This window comes from Cyprinodon variegatus, unplaced genomic scaffold, assembly GCF_000732505.1.
Source record: "Cyprinodon variegatus isolate N-32 unplaced genomic scaffold, C_variegatus-1.0 Scaffold1479, whole genome shotgun sequence".
In the NCBI taxonomy this organism is placed as follows: domain Eukaryota; kingdom Metazoa; phylum Chordata; class Actinopteri; order Cyprinodontiformes; family Cyprinodontidae; genus Cyprinodon; species Cyprinodon variegatus.
In genome coordinates this window covers 40,077-59,307 of record NW_015151932.1, presented here as the reverse complement: position 1 = coordinate 59,307, position 19,231 = coordinate 40,077, and the positions used below count along the sequence as shown (strand labels likewise).

The 19,231-nt window shown below is 37.9% G+C and overlaps 1 protein-coding gene across 2 annotated transcripts in view; it reads left to right on the top strand.

The window, feature by feature from the left end:
- The window catches only part of svep1 (sushi, von Willebrand factor type A, EGF and pentraxin domain containing 1), a 116,559-nt gene that overhangs the window by 62,551 nt on the left and 34,777 nt on the right, over positions 1-19,231 (top strand). For both annotated transcript variants that reach the window (XM_015403312.1, XM_015403311.1), the window contains exons 5-10: positions 565-744; positions 4,155-4,334; positions 9,087-9,284; positions 12,473-12,591; positions 12,681-12,810; positions 13,499-13,606. In XM_015403312.1, coding sequence (XP_015258798.1) covers positions 565-744; positions 4,155-4,334; positions 9,087-9,284; positions 12,473-12,591; positions 12,681-12,810; positions 13,499-13,606 — 915 coding nt within the window. The remainder of the gene's footprint in view (positions 1-564; positions 745-4,154; positions 4,335-9,086; positions 9,285-12,472; positions 12,592-12,680; positions 12,811-13,498; positions 13,607-19,231) is intronic.

Sequence of the window (19,231 nt, the reverse complement as noted above, 5' to 3'; positions counted from 1 at the left end):
TAGATAGATAGATAGATAGATAGATAGATAGATAGATAGATAGATAGATAGATAGATAGATAGAAACAGCAGAAAAAGGTTAAAACAAGTACAAATACTGTACAGTTACAGAAAATGTATAAAATAGAATTTTTTATAGAAATAGTAGCAACAGCACAGATGTGCAAATTGTGCAAGTATAACTAATATATTAAAGCATAAGAACATTGATATAGAAGCTTGAATAGAAAGGCTTCCCACTCATCATACCATATCTTTGAAACTGCATCCTTAATATTTATCAATGGAAGAATGAGCTCGAGACTTTCTGCTTGATTTTTCTTCTAAAATCGAGGTCTATTTATCAGCAGTTTCAGACACTCCACTTTGTTTTCCCTTCCTCCCTCAAGGTAAATAAGATGTAATGACTTGGAGTCATTTGTAAAGTGTTTTTATATTTCTTGAAGCAAACTCTCTTTAATCAAATGTGGATTATTTAAATTTTATTAAGCACACACTTTTTCATTATGTTGTGTCATCCCCATTAGGCTGATGTTTTAACTCTGCTCTCCCTCTTTCTTTTAGTGGTATACTGCCCGGCACTGAGTCCTCCAGAAAATGGCTTCTTTGTCCAGAATGTTTGTAACAACCACTTTGAGGCAGCCTGTGGAGTTCGCTGTCAGCCTGGTTTCGAGCTCCATGGAACTGGCATCAGACTGTGTCAGGCTGACGGCACCTGGTCAGGATCACCTGCTAGCTGCAGAGGTAAGGGGCAGATCTTTGGTGTCTTTTTTTTTTTTTTTTCACAGCACTAGTGGCTCATTTTTTCAACAGTAGGCTGACAGGAAAGGGGGTATGAGAGAAGGGGAGAGACATCCGGCAAAGGACCACAGGTTGTACTCGAACCGAGTACCGGACTAGGGCCTCGTACATGGGTCATGCGCACTAATCACTGTGCTACCTGCACGCTCATTGGTGCCATTTTTAAAAGGAAAGCCTTCACATTTAGCCCTTGTAGGAACCATCATTCTATCTGAAAGGTTATTCAATGGACCATAGTGCTATTCAGGAAGTGGAAAAGTTGATGCAGCCTCTTTGATTAAATCTGGTTTATTTACATCGCACCAGAAAAGGTTTCTTTCTAAGGAAACCCAGAAGACTGCATCACTGACTTGCAGTGTTTTCAGTATTTTAAGCTTCTGCTTTAGGCAATAAAAAGTTGTGTATTTTAGCCTTAAAATTATCAATACATCCAGCAGATTTAAAGTAGACATTGAACATGAAAGACATGTTTTCTCTGACTTTCAGTAAAAATAAAGTTTCTGGAGCAGCCAAGACAGGGTTTTGTGCTGACTCTGCTAGAGAATCTATGTAGAGAGCTAAAGATTAGGGTGATGGCAAGGTGGCCTTCCAGTCTCAACGACTTGGAGCTTGTTACCAAAGATCAATGTTGAATAAAAAAGGGAACTATAAATTGTATTTAAAAACTGTAATGTCAGAGATGACTGTTCTGTTTATTTTAAATAAGGGTAGAAGGGTGGGAATAGTTTACAAAATGCCTTTTTTTTTTTTTTTGTTAAAATGCAAATACCAAAGCATACTTTCTAATGTGAATGATGTTATGGTTGGATGGAAATATTTGTAAATCTTGATCTGTCAGAATTATTATATCATTTTGGGGATAGTAGAACATTTCATCTAAAAGCTTCAAAGTAACTGACAAAATGATAAAGAAAGGAGATTTATTAAAGCGTCACAAAATGTTTCTGGCAACAGTTCTGCCAACTGGCTGAATTATGTGCAACCTGATTGGACTCATGGTATGTTTTTCTTTTAGTCTGGTTATTGATGATTTGACTGTGCTTTGTTGTTTAAAGTTAGCTTAATTTTATTAAAGTGTAAAGAACTTTCCTGGCTCAATTCTAGCCAATAAAATGTTTGTTTTTTCTTGTAAAGGTTTAATAGTTTGTTTGGTTGTTTTGGGTGTTTAAACCTAAAAACAGAACTCTAGTTTTGTTCTTTTACATCAGGATAAAGTAATTATATTGTATATATTTATTTAATTGCACATGTTCTCTCTTTTTGAAAGCTAAGACAAGTTCCCTTTGTAGTAGTGTTGGAAGATATAGCTCTTTGATTTTCAAACACTGCTTACCAGCAGAGGTGTCAAAAGTATTAATATTATTACCCAAGTAGAAGTATAAATCCTACTGTTTAAAAACACTTTTGTAGAAATAGTTTCAACTTAAGCTTTTTTTTTTCTCAAGTAAAAGTGTAAAAGTACTATTTTTAAAACTACCTAAAGTAAAAAGTTATAGTAACGCAGGAGAAAAATGTCAAGGACAGATGCTTTGAACTATTAAACTTATTAAAGGACCATTTTTCTTCATTTCTGGATGATAACTTTGTTATAGTTAATTTTCTTAGTTTTATAACTAATGGTCACAGTGTAAAATTTTATTTTGCATCATATTGACATAAAACTATTTTGGTACTGTATGTAGTGAACAAGAAGTTGGTGCAGTCCCGAGTCCAACGAGTCTGGATGTTGTTTTTTTTTTTACACCAACAGACAATAACGGATATGATCTTAAAAGAAATTAAAAAGATTTTCTTTTTTTTTGTTTTTTTTAAGGAGTATAAAGTAGAGATAATTGCAAAATAATGTAAGGAGTAGAAGTAAAATAAAATCAACCTGCTATCAGACATGCTATCCCTTTGGCTAAACAGCGGTTTAGCTTTTGCACAGATGCTCCATTTTTCTCCCGCTGTTCAATGACATACATATTAGGTTTATTGCTAACTTTAAGAAACCCTTAGGTGTGAATCCCATGTGTGTCAGTGTGAGTCCTTAACAGCTCCTAGAAGTTAAGCAAATATAGATAATGGATGAATGAGAGAAGCCTGCAATGATCACCAGTTCAGTAGTTTTGTCTCACAGACCTCAGTTGACATTATTGCAGGGTTCTCCAACTCCAGCTTCTAGATGCATCTGTGCTCCAACTCTATCATTAGCAGGCTTTTTCCACACTTAATGGAAGGGGTAATTTAACCATCTGATTTGAGCCTTTTCAGAGAAGGGATGCAGGACAGTGGCAGGAGAGTGGTGCCAATTGGAGACTCTTCCCTTAATGCATATCCTGTGTAGTTGTCTAAATATGTTAAAGCATTGCAGTATTTTCTATGCATGCAGCTCTGACTTTAATACTCCTATTTTATTAGACATTGGGATGTTTTAACATTTCCTGGGGATCCCACCTTTTCCTCTGCCAGATGGCGGGAGGAAGAGAAGTAGGGAGGATTCAATTAAACAGAGACAGAGTTCACGGTGGAGTGAGCAAAAGTAAAAGTTCAAACAAGCAGGAGCAAAGCAGGGGAGTTTCAGTAAGCTGAAGGGGGAAAAAGTGGGGAGCTCCAAAGGTCAAGAGATTAATGAGGAAAATGCACGTTTTAGCAGAAAGGCAGCAGCAGGGTGACTCATACAAATACCGAGACACTGAATATGTAAGGGTGTGTGGGGAAGATTTATAGTATGTGGCTTTGCGCATATATTTTCTAAGTGTGTGTGCATATGTCTGCTTGTATGCGTCCGTCTCCTATTTGCCACATACTGTAGGACCTCCATGCTAGTTAGGCCCTGAGGGTGAGAGGGGTCTCATCTGATCTGCCTTTTTGTCTATGGGTGGCGATGAGGAATAGCCCACCGCACACCCTGTAGCAGACCTCAGCGTAACTCAGAGCAGACACACACACTAGGCGTTTTTCCCCTTTATTTTATGGGGACTTTCACAGTGTTGGTTAAAAGACAGGCTGCAAGTTATAACCCAAAAGGATTCATTGACGTATTCCACTCCCCTTGTGAGTTATGAGTTACAGCATCTGGGTTTATCTGTTACATTTCACTTTCATTGGTGGCAAATTAAGCTCTGTTTAAGGAATAAACTTAGGTTGCCTTGGAGAAGCTTACATGTGGGTTTTATCATGAGATTTTATCAGTGAGTTGTGAAAGATAACAGTATATTTCCTGTGCTCGTCATTATATTACAGAGTGAAGGTTTCCTGCCTTCAGTAATAAATAAATAATGGTTGAACAATAAATCCGGTTAAATAAAGCAGCTTTTGTTTCACTTTTCCTGGTTTGGATCCTCATGTTTATTTTCTTCTGACTCTTTTAGTGCGCTCCTGCCCGCCCCTCACCCGGCCCCAGCATGGCTCCCTGCGGTGCAGTGACGGCGGGGTGTCCTACAGGACACAGTGTGAGGTCAGCTGTGAACGAAGCTACAGATTAGAGGGAGACTCCACACTCACCTGCCAGGCCAACTCCCAGTGGAGTGGACCTCTACCTCGGTGTGTGGGTAAGCCTTCACCTTACTATTCACTATCACCTCTCAGAAATAAATCAGCTCTTATGGCGTCGAATTGTACATTATTAACACCTTTAACATATATATCTTATGATGTGAGCAATATTATCCTCTTCGAAAAAGGTTAAATGTGAATTTATAGAGATATAAAATGTAGAACTTTAGTGAAACTTTACTCTATTGGGGTAGAGCTTTTCATTTTACGCATTTAGTCCTGAATAAAAGAACTAAAATCAGCATTGTTAGCTTTGTCAGTCAAAAGGAGGCTATAACCTCTAAAAGGTCCAATCCAAAACTAAAGTATCACTGACATCCATGCAGAGGTGTAAATGTACTAAAATGTGTCGAGAACAGTTTCCCTCAGGGGCAAACTGTGAAGGTGGTCTGGGACGTTTTTTTTTATCAGCGTAGCAGTCTGAACGGGATCCATACTGAGACCCACTAAAAGACCACCCACTGACGTGATGTCACTCCTCTCTAACAGAACAGCTATTACCTGGATGGCTCCCAGTACAAAGAACAGACAAAAAAAAAAAAAAAATAGTTTGTTAAAGTTGCTAGGAGACTGCTAGGAAACTAGGAAACTTGATGTTGGAATTCTCTCCATCAATAAAATATTCAGGAACACAGGATCATATCGACCAGTCGATTCCTTGTTTGATGCAATATTTTCTCTGTAGCTTGATATTTATTTCCGTAGGGGGCTGTTTTGGTTATTTTATTTCATTTTTAAATACATTCATGCAGAGCAGAAAATCCCCCTGTAGTGTAAAAAATGTTGAACATGCAAGGATTCCTGTTTATAGAAAGTAAAGAGCTGTTACCATCAGATATTTAGATGCTTTACTGACATTAAGCTCTAAAATGTCCAATTTTATTTATGTATTTTTCATGTATGAATTACTACTTTTTTTTTTTAGTTACCCAAATTAGTTGATAAGGAGTTTTGTTTCCAAAATAACTCCACAAAAGTAGAACTCAGGTGTCGTTAGTGGTTAAAGGTATAGTGGAGGATGTTCTTTTTCTGGGTGGATCATCAAAATAAGTGGTCCTCTTAATTGTCAATCATTCTGGTAGTATATGTACATAAGGCCATCCAAAATGCTCGTCCCTATTTTCACTTACTGGTGGTCAGTCTGACATAGTGGAAAAAATGCAAATCTTCTTTTGGAAAGTAAGCTTGTATGAGCGATGCAAACAGCAACTTTTAAACAGGGCATGCACGAGGAGAAAATGGGCTCTCGCACGCATTTGATAGGTGTTCCTTCACGTGAGCGGGTACAGGGCTGTGCATGTGCATTTTTGCGTGTGAGAGGGCTAATCTTTTCAAGAATTTGTGAAAATCCTCCACTATACCTTTAATAGTTGGGTTATAATATAGTGCAGTTGTCTGCAGGATGATTTTAGAGCAAGCTGTGAAGAGTCTTCTTCAGGTTGTCTAATTATATTTCTGTCAACAAGGATCCTTACAATGCCAGGTTTGTACAGGGCCAAAGAAAAGATGCACTCTGCTTGAAGGGTAGTAAAGGTCTGTATATTGGGTTTTTTTTTCTAGCATTAATTTAATATGAATTTACTCTAAATTACCTCCCACTCCCCTTCTTTTTCTTTACACTTTAGTAAATGTTAGGTTTTAGATTGAAAGTTACACAAAAAACAGAACAATTATCTATATATCTCTGGAAAAAATCTGAAACCTTTGGGGTTGTAGCATTTTCTGTACATAGGCAATTAAAACTGGGTGTACCCATCCTAGGTTTGACCCCCACCTCAGTATCTTAGCTCCATCTGTCCCCCTCTACTTTTATGTCCCTATATTTCTTACATGTGAGTGAAGGCCAGTAGTTTAAGCCAAAAGGTTTTTCTCTGATTTTACAATAGAACATTATTCTAATCTATTTTAAAGTAATATTGATCACTTATTTATTAAGTTATTTGCTGTCGTACACTTTTGGCCCATTGTTGTTGTAACCTGACATATAAACATAAGCTCATTAAGCTTTTATTTTTCCACAGCTCAGTGAAACTTGCCTGCCTCACAAAGCTCAAAGAGAATATATCAGACGAATGAGCCTGAAATAACATATGATCTGTATGTTTCTGCCGTAATCATGTGGTTTTACACACATATGTAAACACACGTGTACGGTGGCTAAACACATAGTGTATATTTGGACCCCTATTTGCTGGAAGATACATCTGCTCTCTCCCACCAACCTCATGCGTATTTGAAATTGCACACACACTCTGAAACTGATAGTTAAGTTAAAATAGTTGCACACACTCGTACCCACCACAAGGAACACAGGGGTCAGGCACAAGAACACACAAAAAAAGGGACAGTGTGAGAGTTTTTAGCCGCAAACCACCATAGTCACCGCTCAGGCTCACACTGACGCACTGCCAGCCAACCAGCTCGGTGAGCTATTTAAAAAAAAACACCCAAGCCAACTGCATCCGCTTATCAATACGTTCCATCTCTGCTGCTTTGTACTGACTGAGATGGAGCTTGTTTATTCGATCATCCAGCCCAACAAACTGTCATCACTTTTTTAACACAGCCGAGGAGCCTCTGTGGGCTCCTGATGCAGCTGGCTGGATTGTTTTACTGTTTGTTTGCGCAGTGGTGAAAGAGAAACTACTCATCTGGCACTGGAGGAAAATGAGTTATTTTAGTCTGTTCGAATTTGAACTTTCTGAATTTACCATAGAGAGAGTCAAGTACAGAAGAGAAAGTTGACCCAGTTATCATATAAAAGCCACAGAGACCTGAGCTATTGTCACAGAGGTCTAGGAAAATAACAGACATTCCTCTCCTTAAGAAACCCTGAGGAGTTTTCTTGAGGATCCCAAGGTTTTCTTCTGTGCAAAAGAGATCTGATCAGACAAAGCCATATAACCACTGACAGATGAAGTGAAAAGCAGCGATAATCTCTGCTCCATATTATCATCTAGTGGGTGGGAAGCATTTAGCAACATTTCAACCTTTAAGTTAGTGATTCCCAGCTGGGGGTACGCGTACCCCTAGTGGTTAGCAAATGCATTGCAAGAGGTAAATGACAATATTTTATTTCTTAGGTAGTTAAATGCTTTGTGAGGACCAAATTGGAAAATTAAACAAGCTTTTATCAAGTTTCTCTTATATGTTTAACTTCACCAAAACGAGGCAGAGGAACAGAGTGCATGTAGAGAAAAGTCTGGGATCAGCTGTTTTTCACATTGAGCTATTGGAGCTGATCAAAGCAGCTCAGGTGTCTTTATATAAACAAACTAAAACTAATTAAGTCACTCTGACTATAATTTTTGTTCTGCAGTTTGTTCCCAATTCATCAAGTTTAAATGTGATTATAAAGGAATTACTCAGAGGAGCTTCAGTTTTATAAATACAGGCCATTCTCTGACACGCTTTATCCCTAGCGGGGTCACGAGGGGTGCTAGTGCCTATCTCCAGCTGTCTATGGGCAAGAGGCGGGGTACACCCATCGCAGGGACAGACAACCATTCATGCACACACTCACACCTAAGAAGAATTTAGAGAAGCCAATTAGCCAACAGTCATGTTTTTGGACTGTGGGAGGAAGCCAGAGTACCCGGAGAGAACCCACACATGCTCAGGGAGAACATGCAAACTTCATACAGAAAGACCTGGCCAGGATTTGAACCCAGAACCTTCTTCCTGCAAGGCAGCAGTGCTACCCACTGCCCCAGTGGGCAGCCCTAAATACAGGCCTAATATATGATTTTATTTTGTTTTATCTGAGATGGTAAGCGTAATATGCCTTATAATTAAATGCTCAGGTTAAAAAATTTAGTAGCACTTTTACTTTTATAATCAGTTATTTTACATTCTACTTTTAGACGATCACCAATACTTTTGACTGAGAGGGGTTCACATGGTATCAAAAAATTTATTAGAAGCAGGGAAATAGCCAGCTTTGTAGAAAGTTTGACATGAGCCAAACTGAGCTGCCTAAATGACTCTTATGGGATGTTCAGGGTCTGCAGAGGTTAGTATCAATGAAGAGTTTTCGAAAGAAATGTTGGCAGGGAAGGATTGCCCAAATTCAAATTTGGCTCTGATGGCTAAAACCATTAATGCCTGCTCTGATAGAAATGTTTCAAATTACATAGTGTAGTCCTTTTGTGCAATGGGCTTCACAGGTAGAGAAATGTCAGGGTGACAATTCTGATCTCTGTTCACGGCTAAAAAGGAACCAACGAGGGCCATTCTAGTCAGAACTGGACCACAGAGCAAGTGATTGATGGTTGCACATGATATAAGCACTACTCCAGTAGGGTAATCCATTGGTTGTCCAGCATCTCCATGCCTCATATCTGGAAACTCAGGAAACATTGAGATCCTCCAAATATTTTTATTGCAATATTGCTGAAGAAGATTCTCAGTCATCCAGGTCATAGTCATTCCAAAAAAAGAAAATTAAAAAGGTTTAACAAGATTTTGATGGGCTACTGTATTAAACCTCAAACTCAACACTATTCCTGACATTTTGAATTGAAAAAGCTTCCTGGATGGGAAGTGAAACGTATTCAAACTTGGAAACAGAGTCCACTGGATTATTTTTAATTCTCTTTTTTGGTATTGCAATATTGTTGCCTTATGTATTGCCCTCTGAAGTAACACTGGTACCGATAAAGTTGTTTTTCATGCATAAAATCTTTCATTCAACCAAAGCTCTGTCATGCATTGGAATAATGTGTCTTTTTCCTATTTTACCTTCCCAGAGGTTCGATGCCCCCCCATCCTGAATCCAAAGAACGACATCTTGTTGTCGCCCCCTGCCTGCAGGAGAAAAGCTGTGTCACCAGGCTTCATTTGTCATCTCACCTGTCGCCAAGGTTACAGTCTCCAGGGAAACAGGAAGGCGGCATGCTTGAGCTCTGGGAACTGGACCTCTAATATGTTTAAAGCTGTCTGTAAAGGTAAGGAAATTGTTTGTTTTATTTTACTCCAGCTTATATAAGGCGGTGTTCATCCTGGTAGTGTTTGCTTACTCCTTTATAAGGCTGAAAATGGATTTTCTGCACCTTGCACGATCAGCATGTTGCAAGGATTGTTGAGTGATTTTGTTATCTGCTGGCAGTGCTTACTTAGGCACCCTTTAACCCGCCAACCTCTGAGGCCTTAACTTGCACTCCAATGAAAACCAACATTAATTTTGTATCTTGGGAGCTAATCATGTTTTATCCCTATTGGTATCTATGCATTTTTTTCCCACACTTAAACTTGGACTTTTCCTCTTTCTTTTCACACCTCTGCTTACTTCCTTGTTTACTCACTAAGCATATGCACTGTAGAGGCAAGTATGCAATTTTTGTCTTGTCTCAAAGGGCAGGGTGCATGTGTTAGAGGTATGTATGGGCATGTGTGGGTGGAGCTGTAAGTGGGTGTTGGCATGTGTCTAGAGCTGAATGATTGTCTAATGAATATCACCTGGATCTGCTCAGGGGCTGTTTGTTTGTTCGATACATAGACAGGCTAAGGCAGGGTGCCAATATTTCTGTTGATCGCAAGTTTAAAGCTAGTTAAGTCTGCAAGTCTATCTATTGTGCAATGCTTCACAGAAAAAAGTTACAATAAACATCGATAACTGCAGCAACGTTTTAGGTTTCCTCCTCGGATTCAGCACGTCAAACAGATCCCTGCTCTCTTCTCCATGACTAATTTTTGGATTATTGTCACTTACATGCACAATATTCTACCTACAGTCATGTGATTTTGTTACGTTATAAAAATCTAAATTCTTACATTTTCTAATAATTAGTACAAGAAAATAGTGTAAAGCAAAGACATAACCAGTAATAATAATTGTAAGAGTCATATTAACAAAGTAGCCCCCCTTAAAAATGGTAAACTGTTGACTAGGTTGGTAGCAGATCACCCAGAGTCCCATAATGTCTTGTTTTTCTCATTTTTTTTTTTTTTGAACATCCAGGGGAAAATGACTACATGACTGGAGATTTTAGAGTCTGTCTAATTAAAGTGTTTCTGGTTGGTTCATATGTGTCATCAAAGTGTGTAAGGTTTTAGACACTTTATCTAGAATTTATTTGAAATATATTGAACAACAAAAATGTTTTAAAAAAGGCTCAGATTCCTGTCAGTCAAAAGTGCAGAAGGCAAGTAGTTTAATCCATCAATTAGTGATAAGTTTGAGCCTAACCTTAAAACTTACCAGAGGGGGTGGTGTGCTAAAGATGAATCAACATCCAGGCCATCACCAGATCAACCGTATAGCAGAGCAAGGCTTCCACAGTTAGGAAAAAACCTAAACAAATACGACTGCACGACTCACACAGGAAATCAATGGGGGATCATTTCCTCAGGCCTCGCTTTGGGTCTCATCTGGGAAAAAGCAAGACTTTACAACTGAGGAAATCTCCTATTATGGAGTCAGAGGAGAAGGTTATTGGCTTTGCATAAAGCCCTAAAGAGAAAATAAACCTCCCCGACACTTTCCGAAATAGTTATCGAGCAAGAAACAAAAGAAATAAACAGAATAAGCTGAAAAAGTAGAGGCTGTAAATGAAAATCAAGAGGGCATTTGGACAGTGTTCATTTTCCGTTCCTGTTTTCTTCATTTCTCCCTGCTTTGTAAGCTACATCGACTCCTTTTATAAGCAACCCTCAATGTCTTAAACTCAAACTATACCGTGTTCAAGCTGTCATGTCACCCCTCTTGGCTCCAAACGACTCTCTGGAGTTTATTATAATGCACTGTAGCGCTTCACATGCCTTGCAGGTGAAACAGGTGCTGCAGAACATTTTTTTTTTATTTCCCCCCTAGATGTCCTCAATCCACTTCTACCACTTGGCTTACGGGGGAACAGCTGTTATTAAACAGAAAAAGAAGTGCCATAAAATGAAAACAAATGGAAAGGTAATTCTAACAGGGAATTGAAAAACAGGGATGAGTCATTCCAAGGTGTTTTGGAAAGTTTGGCAGGACTTTTTATTATTATTTTTTTTTTTTTCATCCTTTTAGCCTCAAGTATAAAATCAAACATAAAAAACTAAATTCTTCTGAAGACTAATGAGGGGGCTGTAAAGTTTACCTTATCATGAGGAGCTGCAGAAGGCAAGAATTTCTAGGAACTTTCTGGGTTTTTATGCTTTTTCTTTTTCTATCCAGATGATGATATCTGAAAGATGCTTCCCTTGTTGTCAAGATAAGTAAAACAGATTGGATCTGAGTGCGTTGGTCTAAGGCATATATAAATGCTGAAGTGAATGGATCATCAGGTCCAGATGAAAACAGTTCTCTTACATAACCCCAGAGGCATGGCCCCTTTCAGATGGGAGATTGAACTCTTTGAAGCTTAACTGCTTACTGGAGGCATGAACTTAATTGTACTGAGCTTGTTTCTCATTACTTTGAGCGTAGGCTGAAGGTTAAAACATATCATTTATATTTACGCTATAAAGAAGAATACAAGACTTTTTATGCTGGAGGTTCTATGGCTGGTAGGTGTAACTAGATTTTGATAGCTTCGTGCTCATATTCACCTTTCCTTAGACAGGTTTCTGTGAACGAACTAAACAATCCTGAAGTTTGCATCTCCTTAAGCATGAGCTTTCCTTTGAAACTTTATCAAACTACAACTTTTTCAGCAAAAGACAACCTTATCACCCAAGTAAAACATCACTGTGTTATGCTTATCCTGAAATCTCTAAGAATGATGCTTTTGACCTTTAAACATGTTCAGTTCAACATCAGTAACCTAATATTTTTCATGTGCATGAAGGATTTTCAGTCTCCGGTGATTCACTGGTCTGCAAGGGTTTAAGACAGTGGATTTCGAAACCCTCGATGATTTAGGACCCTGCTTATTATTTTGACGATAGGTCTTGTTGAAATGATGGTTCTTCTCTTTATCTTTTATTGGATAATGATCAATAATGAATGTATGATGTGTTGGACTTCAAGAGATAAGAGGTTAATGACTTCATGTAGCGACTCCCTCTGTGAATTAGAGAGCAGAGTAAGATTACTGGGATGTAATTGGTGTAATTGGATAAAAGTCATGTAACATCTGGCTTTAATGTCAAGCCAGATTTAATCTGATGAAATGTCTTATCTGTTTTTTTTCTCTGTTCTTTGTGTCCACAGATACAGAGGTGCCACAGCTCCAATGTCCTGCAGATATTGTTGCAGAGACGGACGAACGGCGTGGCACCGCTAACGTCAGCTGGAACGTTCCAACAGCTGCCGACAACTCTCAAGAAGAGGTTACAGACTGAAAGATATTATCTATAAGACAAGAAAAAGCTATTTTAAAACTTGTTAATTCTTATTTTCCTGTCCCTTCCATCTGCAGGTGATGGTGCAGGTGAAACCGGTGTACAACCCGCCTCAACTATTGCCCATTGGCAGGGAAACCATCACCTACATTGCAACCGACCGCTCTGGGAACCAGGCCAACTGCTCTTTTACAGTCTCTGTGATTGGTGAGCTTTTTGTGTGGCCTCTGTGGTAACTTTACTGGGGTATTTAACTGCAAGGAGGGGGTGGGATATAAGCAAGACATCCACAATTTGTGGAAAAATAAAATCTTTTATGCAGTTAAATTAGTCTTCTTCTTGCTCTTGTGTTTCTGAAAATCTACAATAAATGTTTTCTTTTTGGTTTAGTTAGTTTATGGAATCACTGGTTTTTAAGGTCATAAATCAGAATTGCAGCTTTTCCTTTCCACTCTAACTCAAGACACTTAAACATGTTTTTTTTTGTATTATTCTTAGGTTAAAAATGGGGTTTCATTGAGATGTTCCCTAGTTATCTGGTCTAACAGGTGCCAGAGCTCGTTTCTGTAGGGAATGAAAAACGAGGGCGTCTCATGTCAGCCCCAGTCAGTAATCACTGCAGTCGGGGGGAGAAACCTCAAGCATGGTAGCCATGAACATTTCCATGTGTTGTTATGGCTGTGGAACGCTGTGGGTTTTTATTAGAGACATGTGTTCCACCGGTGCCCTCTGACTTAAAAAAGTCAGACCACTGTGCAGCGTTCTGTTATCAATACTGTAAATCTGCTTCACTTTGTCACATTTTTAGGAAACTCATCAAAATAAACCAAATGTTTTTTTTGTTTCTGTGATGATTGTGGGTTCAGATAAAAATATGTTCCATTTGTATTTTCAGATACGGAACCTCCATTCATTGACAGGTGTAGGTCCCCCCCAGCAGTCCAGGCTACAAACACAGAGGCAGCTGTGGTGTGGGAGTTACCAGAGTTTTCAGATAACTCAGGTATGTCCGCTCATCTGCTTTTTGTATGCTTTACTCTGTTCTACCCTCCTCCGCTGACCGTCTCCACTGATTAGGGTCAAACAAGATTTTTCCCAGTGACTAATTGGAAAATTGGAATGAGGTGGGGGCTTTCTGTCTGGGAATAAAGGATGGAGAAAGTGGACATTGGTGTCTGGAATAAAGGATGGAGAAAGTGGACATTGGTGTCTGTGTTCAAGAGAAAGACAGAAAGAATAAAACTGATGAAGTGGTTATTGTGCCTGCTAATGTCATTAATGTTAGAACAGACGGAGACGGCGGAGAGAAGCAGGTGTTATTGCAATGAAAAAGGTTATTTGGTGGGAATGTGTCCTCATTCCATCCATTTTTCACATTTCATTTGTATAATTATGGAAACACACCCAATCCTTTTTGTATTTTTAGCCTAACTTAATCTTTATTTGACATTGCTGTTTGCATTATTCCATTTCTGTTGCAAGGTAAGATGGTGAAAAGCCTCTGACAAAGTTTAAACTTTAACAAGGTTTTGGACTGTGGGAGGAAGGTGGTGTACAAGTCAATTTTATTGCATTTGGATTGATATCAATGAGGATATGTTAAAAAAATGCAAATTAAAAAGTTTTAGAAGATCATTGACATGTTGAAAAGAAAAGGAAATGCCCCTTTTTGTCACAACAAAAGCTAAAAAATAAGATTTAAATTTTCAAAGCCATGGATGATAAAGAATAATGATGCCCTCCTGCAGGTATTGATTTATGAGGACTATCAGAATCAGAAATACTTTAATAATCCCAGAGGGAAATTACTTTTGTTACACGCTCCAGTTACAGTTTTATGTAATATATACCCACATCCAACTACACAATATAATAAAGATTAAAAAAATAAGAAGAAGAATTAAAAAGAGATAAAATATATACACATATAGCAGCTCTTCTGTATATATATATATATATATATGTATGTACATCTATGCATATGTAAAAACTAAATCCAAATAAAGTGAATATCCAACTAAAGTGATAAATCCAAGTAAAGTGATACTTGGATTTATCACTTTAGTTCAATATTCACTTTATTTGGATCCTTTAGGATCCAACCATTGTCCTCATCACTTATCCCTAGAGGATCATGGTTAGTGGCTGTTGCTTGTCTCTAGCAGTCACGAAAAGCAGTGTAACCCCCAGACAGCTCCCCAGTCACTATAAAATAACTATAACAGCCCTACTATCCAACATGCACACAGTTTAAGACTCATCTGCTCAGTGAGATGCTACGTGCAATTTCTTTCTCTCTCTGCTAAATTCAGGTACATGATGAAGCAAAAACATAAACAGGGGTCAATCAGTATATTGCCATTTATGGTGGCTGTAGCAGTTAGAGTAGCCATTCAACATTTCCCCACTTTCCTTGATAGGTCCTTGGCTGGTCCTCTACAATTCCTTTTTAAACATCAATCTTTGTGCTAAAATATTCTTTATGTCATAATTTGTGGACATTAAGATCTAAAGAGAAGCACCTTCTCCTGGTCAGACCCTGTAATTCAGTGAAAGGGTGGAGTCAGAGTAAAAAAAATATACACGCCCAGGAGAAGGCCAGTGGCTGGAAATTGAAGGAGATTTTTCTGGGAGCTGCAGGGAAGTTGGCTGCCATTCGGCTGGAGTTTGACTGGGAAGGGCCGGTTTGAATGGCTTCTACTGCAGATGTGAGAAGCTAAAGGAGTTCTCACAGTTTGTAGATTTCTATGCTACATTTCAAACATCAAGTGCCGATTTTCAAAGGGGATTTAGTTAATGAATCGTATCTAAACAGCATTCAGAAAGTTGTTAAAGTGGCATATTTGCACAATTATTGGAGAGGTGAGAAGGACAGATGTGAAAATTTTATTAAATTAAGTCAAATTTGGTCATGTTCAAGTGACATTTATTGTTGTTTTTTATTAATAGATATAATCGTGTAATGCTTATAATATTTTATGATTTTTATTAGTAGAAAGCTGTGTAATTAAATTGTTACAGGGAGAGATAAACAGTTGCCGGAGTTTATGCTGTATCACAAGCTTCAGCACACTTTCATTGTGCAAAATGTCAATGTTTTAATAAGAACAAAAAGTTATGTCTAAAAGATATAAAGTCTAATTTCTTCCAGAGCAGAAACCTGGCCAAAGCAGGACTCTTTCCTATAAGATGCTACCCATCTCATGACCAAGTTTTATTTATTTATTTTATTTATTTTATTTTAAGTTGAGAATAATAATTACTTAGATTAAAAATAAACAAATGGAGATTGCTTTTGTAATCTTTTATTCTTTTACCAAGCCATGTAACTTGCTAGGCTGCACAGTGGAGCAGAGGGTAGCAATCTTGCTTTGGAGCAAGAATGTTCAAGAATGTTCTGGGTACGATACCCGACTCGGGGTCTTTCTGCATGGAGTTTGCATGTTCTCCCTGTGCATGCATGAGTTCTCTCCAGGTACTCCACAGTCCAAAATCATGACTGTTAGGTTAAATGGCTTCTCTAAATTCTCCTTAGGTGTGAGTGAATGGTTGTTTGTCTCTGTGTTGCCCTGTGATGGACTGGTGACCTGTCCAAGGTGTACCCTGCCTCTTGCCCATTGACAGCTGGAGATAGGCCCCAGTGACCCCAGCCAGGATGAGCATAATGAAAAATGGAATTGAATGTAACTTGCTTTCTAAAAACTTTAGTATTGGTACATCTAATATTTCTCACTGTAATCCTTAAGCTACTCAGGGAGCTTGTGTCTTTCCCCAGACACATGAAAATTAGAGGAAACATACGTTATCTAAGGTTAACATTAACAAAAGCCCTTCCCATTCTTCAAAGGAGCAATCTACCTTAACTATTGCTCTAGCTGAGATTCTAGCTGCAGATGGTTTTGCAGATCATTAGCTGAACATGGCTGCCATTTTTTTTCATGACTGTACAAACAGTTGTAAAGTTTTCCCTTTTTCCCATGACTGTAGTTCAAACCATATGTGCACCTATTTCATAAAAGCCGTCAAGCCTGAAAAGTTAACATGGAAATAAAACATTAAATAACTCATAAATAAAAACAAAAGGTTTAACAGAGCTTGTTGAATTGTTTTCCTTTATTCCTTTTTTTTCCCCCCAGCAAGCTCACCTTTTTTATTCCCTTTCCTTTTTATTTGAGGGTGTAATGTAAATATGATGATATATTGTAAAGAATATTTGTTCTTTGTTTAAAGTTAAACTTATTAAACTTGCAGCATTCATGATCTCAGATATGTTTCTCCATTTTGGAGCTTTAATTTCTTTGTAGTTTCATAGCACTTATATAATATAATATTTTGCTCAGAATTTTTTTTTGCAGAATCTTGTTTTATTTTTGCAGATTTGTTTTTTCCTTCTCCTCCTTTGTGCAAACAGCTTCATACACATTTGTTTCTACATTTGAACTCTGAATTCCTTTACTCTTTACTGGACTCTCTAATTCTGTAGCTAAAGTAAACCCTTCCTTAGACAATGGAAATGCAGCTATAAAAAAATCCTCCTGGGAAACTTTATCCCAAACAACTGGGAGTTGATCTACTGTGTGTTACAAACATAAATATGGATTGTAAAAGGAGAGTTTACGCAAAAAAACTATAAAAAAAAAAAAAAACAAGTAGTCCATTTCTAGAAAGATGTAAAAATTCAATTGACGCAAAGCTTTTTTTCTTACATAAAGATTTGAAAAATGTTTCCTGGAGACGATGGAAATATTTTTGACAGCGTTTTGGAAACGAGCTTGATTTACATGTAATGTGATCTGGAGTGAAAACACAGACTGATTGTAAGTCTAGACGTTGTTCAAAGGGCAGTTTGGAAGATGAATTTTAACGCTACAGTATTTATATTTCCACAATCAATGCCTTGATATTATTAATGGGATGTTTTATATCTCCAAAGAAAATGTGACCTTTGACTTAATGTTTTGATTTTCATACAGATGTTAGCACCATACCCCACATCTCCTTTAGACTTCTTAGAGATGCAGAATATAATTTCATCTTTGCCTCTTTGTGTATAACACCATAAATCAGGGCTCTCTGACTCCTATATTTTAGAAGTGTCTTTTCTTCTCTTTAATTATGGCAGGATTAGTCCTCCATATGTTAGTAACTAGTTCATTTGTTTCAGATGCACTTAATGCTAGTGAAATCTAAAACATGCACAACAGCACCCCCTTGAGGACTGACTGGAAACACTCTGGTTTAACATACAGTACTGTACTTGAAGAGCTTGTGCATGTATTAAGTCAAATAAAAAAATAAAAGTACTCTGAATTAATAAATATATTCAACACTTAAGAGGAAACAAATCTTAATAATGCTTATTTTTCATCTAGAGAGCATTATTGCCTTTTGTTTCTTTTTTCTTCTTTTGTTTCTAATGAAAAAAGAAGCCAATGCGGCATCTTCTCTCTAATATCTGTATTTTAAGCTATGTTGACCAAGCTTTTCAAAATATCAATGCATTTAGTAGAAACAAGAGACGCCAGTCTGTTAGATGCAGCTTCTGTGCAATATGAGAATTAAACATCACATGGTTAATGTGAATCTATCTCTGAGGCTAGAGATCCTCTTAAAGCCATATCACTGGTTTGTTTCTTAGACCAAAAAAACAAAGACAAAGCAGTCAGTTTCATCCATGGTACATTAAACTAAATGAGCCAGATGGTCTCTTAAAAACCCAAGAGTTCTGTTGAACACCTGCTTTTGTTATGAAGATCTGATAAACAATCTGTTCAGACTAATCTTCCAGCAGAGGAGTGCTTTGAGGCCAGTCTACCAAACAGACTAAATATTGGACTCTTTATCTTGGCACTCTAGCTGCACCAAAACAGCTTCAATTCACTCTGACTTTCTATTTACACATTATTCACACTGCTGCGTTCTCATGCAGAAGGTTCTGGTCTGAGTTAATGAACACAACTGGGCCCCTAGCCTAGCAAACAAGTCAAAGTAATTCAATCCCACCTGTCTGCGGAGGTGCGCCCCCATCAAAAGGCTTCAATAACACACACACCCACACTTGCACACTAATAACAGAGTGCTGCGGCTGCTCCGGGTCCACACGACGTCAGCCCAGCAGCGCTTCAACGTCAGTGTTTTGTTTTTCCAGGCCCACACCCTAATGCCAGCTCTATTTATAGTCATGACTCTTTAGGAGCACACATATAAACACACACACTATAAGCTAAATATAAAGGCAGACTCCAGACGTTTGTCAGCCTTTCTGGAACGTTATTTCCCGTTGTTAATAGTGAAGGTGGATTGGGGTCCAGTGAAGGCAAATCACTAACCTTTCCCTTAGTTTCAATTCTGCATCGCTTCTGCTTACAGATGTGCTTATTGTTTTAATTTATTATTCTCACATTTGTTTTTTTGTTTTTTTGCACCTGCCATCAAAGTTTGAGAGCATCACACTTTAGATCAAATTTTATGCATTGACGTTTTTCAACAACGTGCTAATTGCAATGTTTTCCTAAAGGATCTGTTGAAAAGCTTTTTTTTAATCCAGATTAACTGGAAAGCAAGATAACTCGATTCAATTTATATATATATATATATATATATATATATATATATATATATATATATA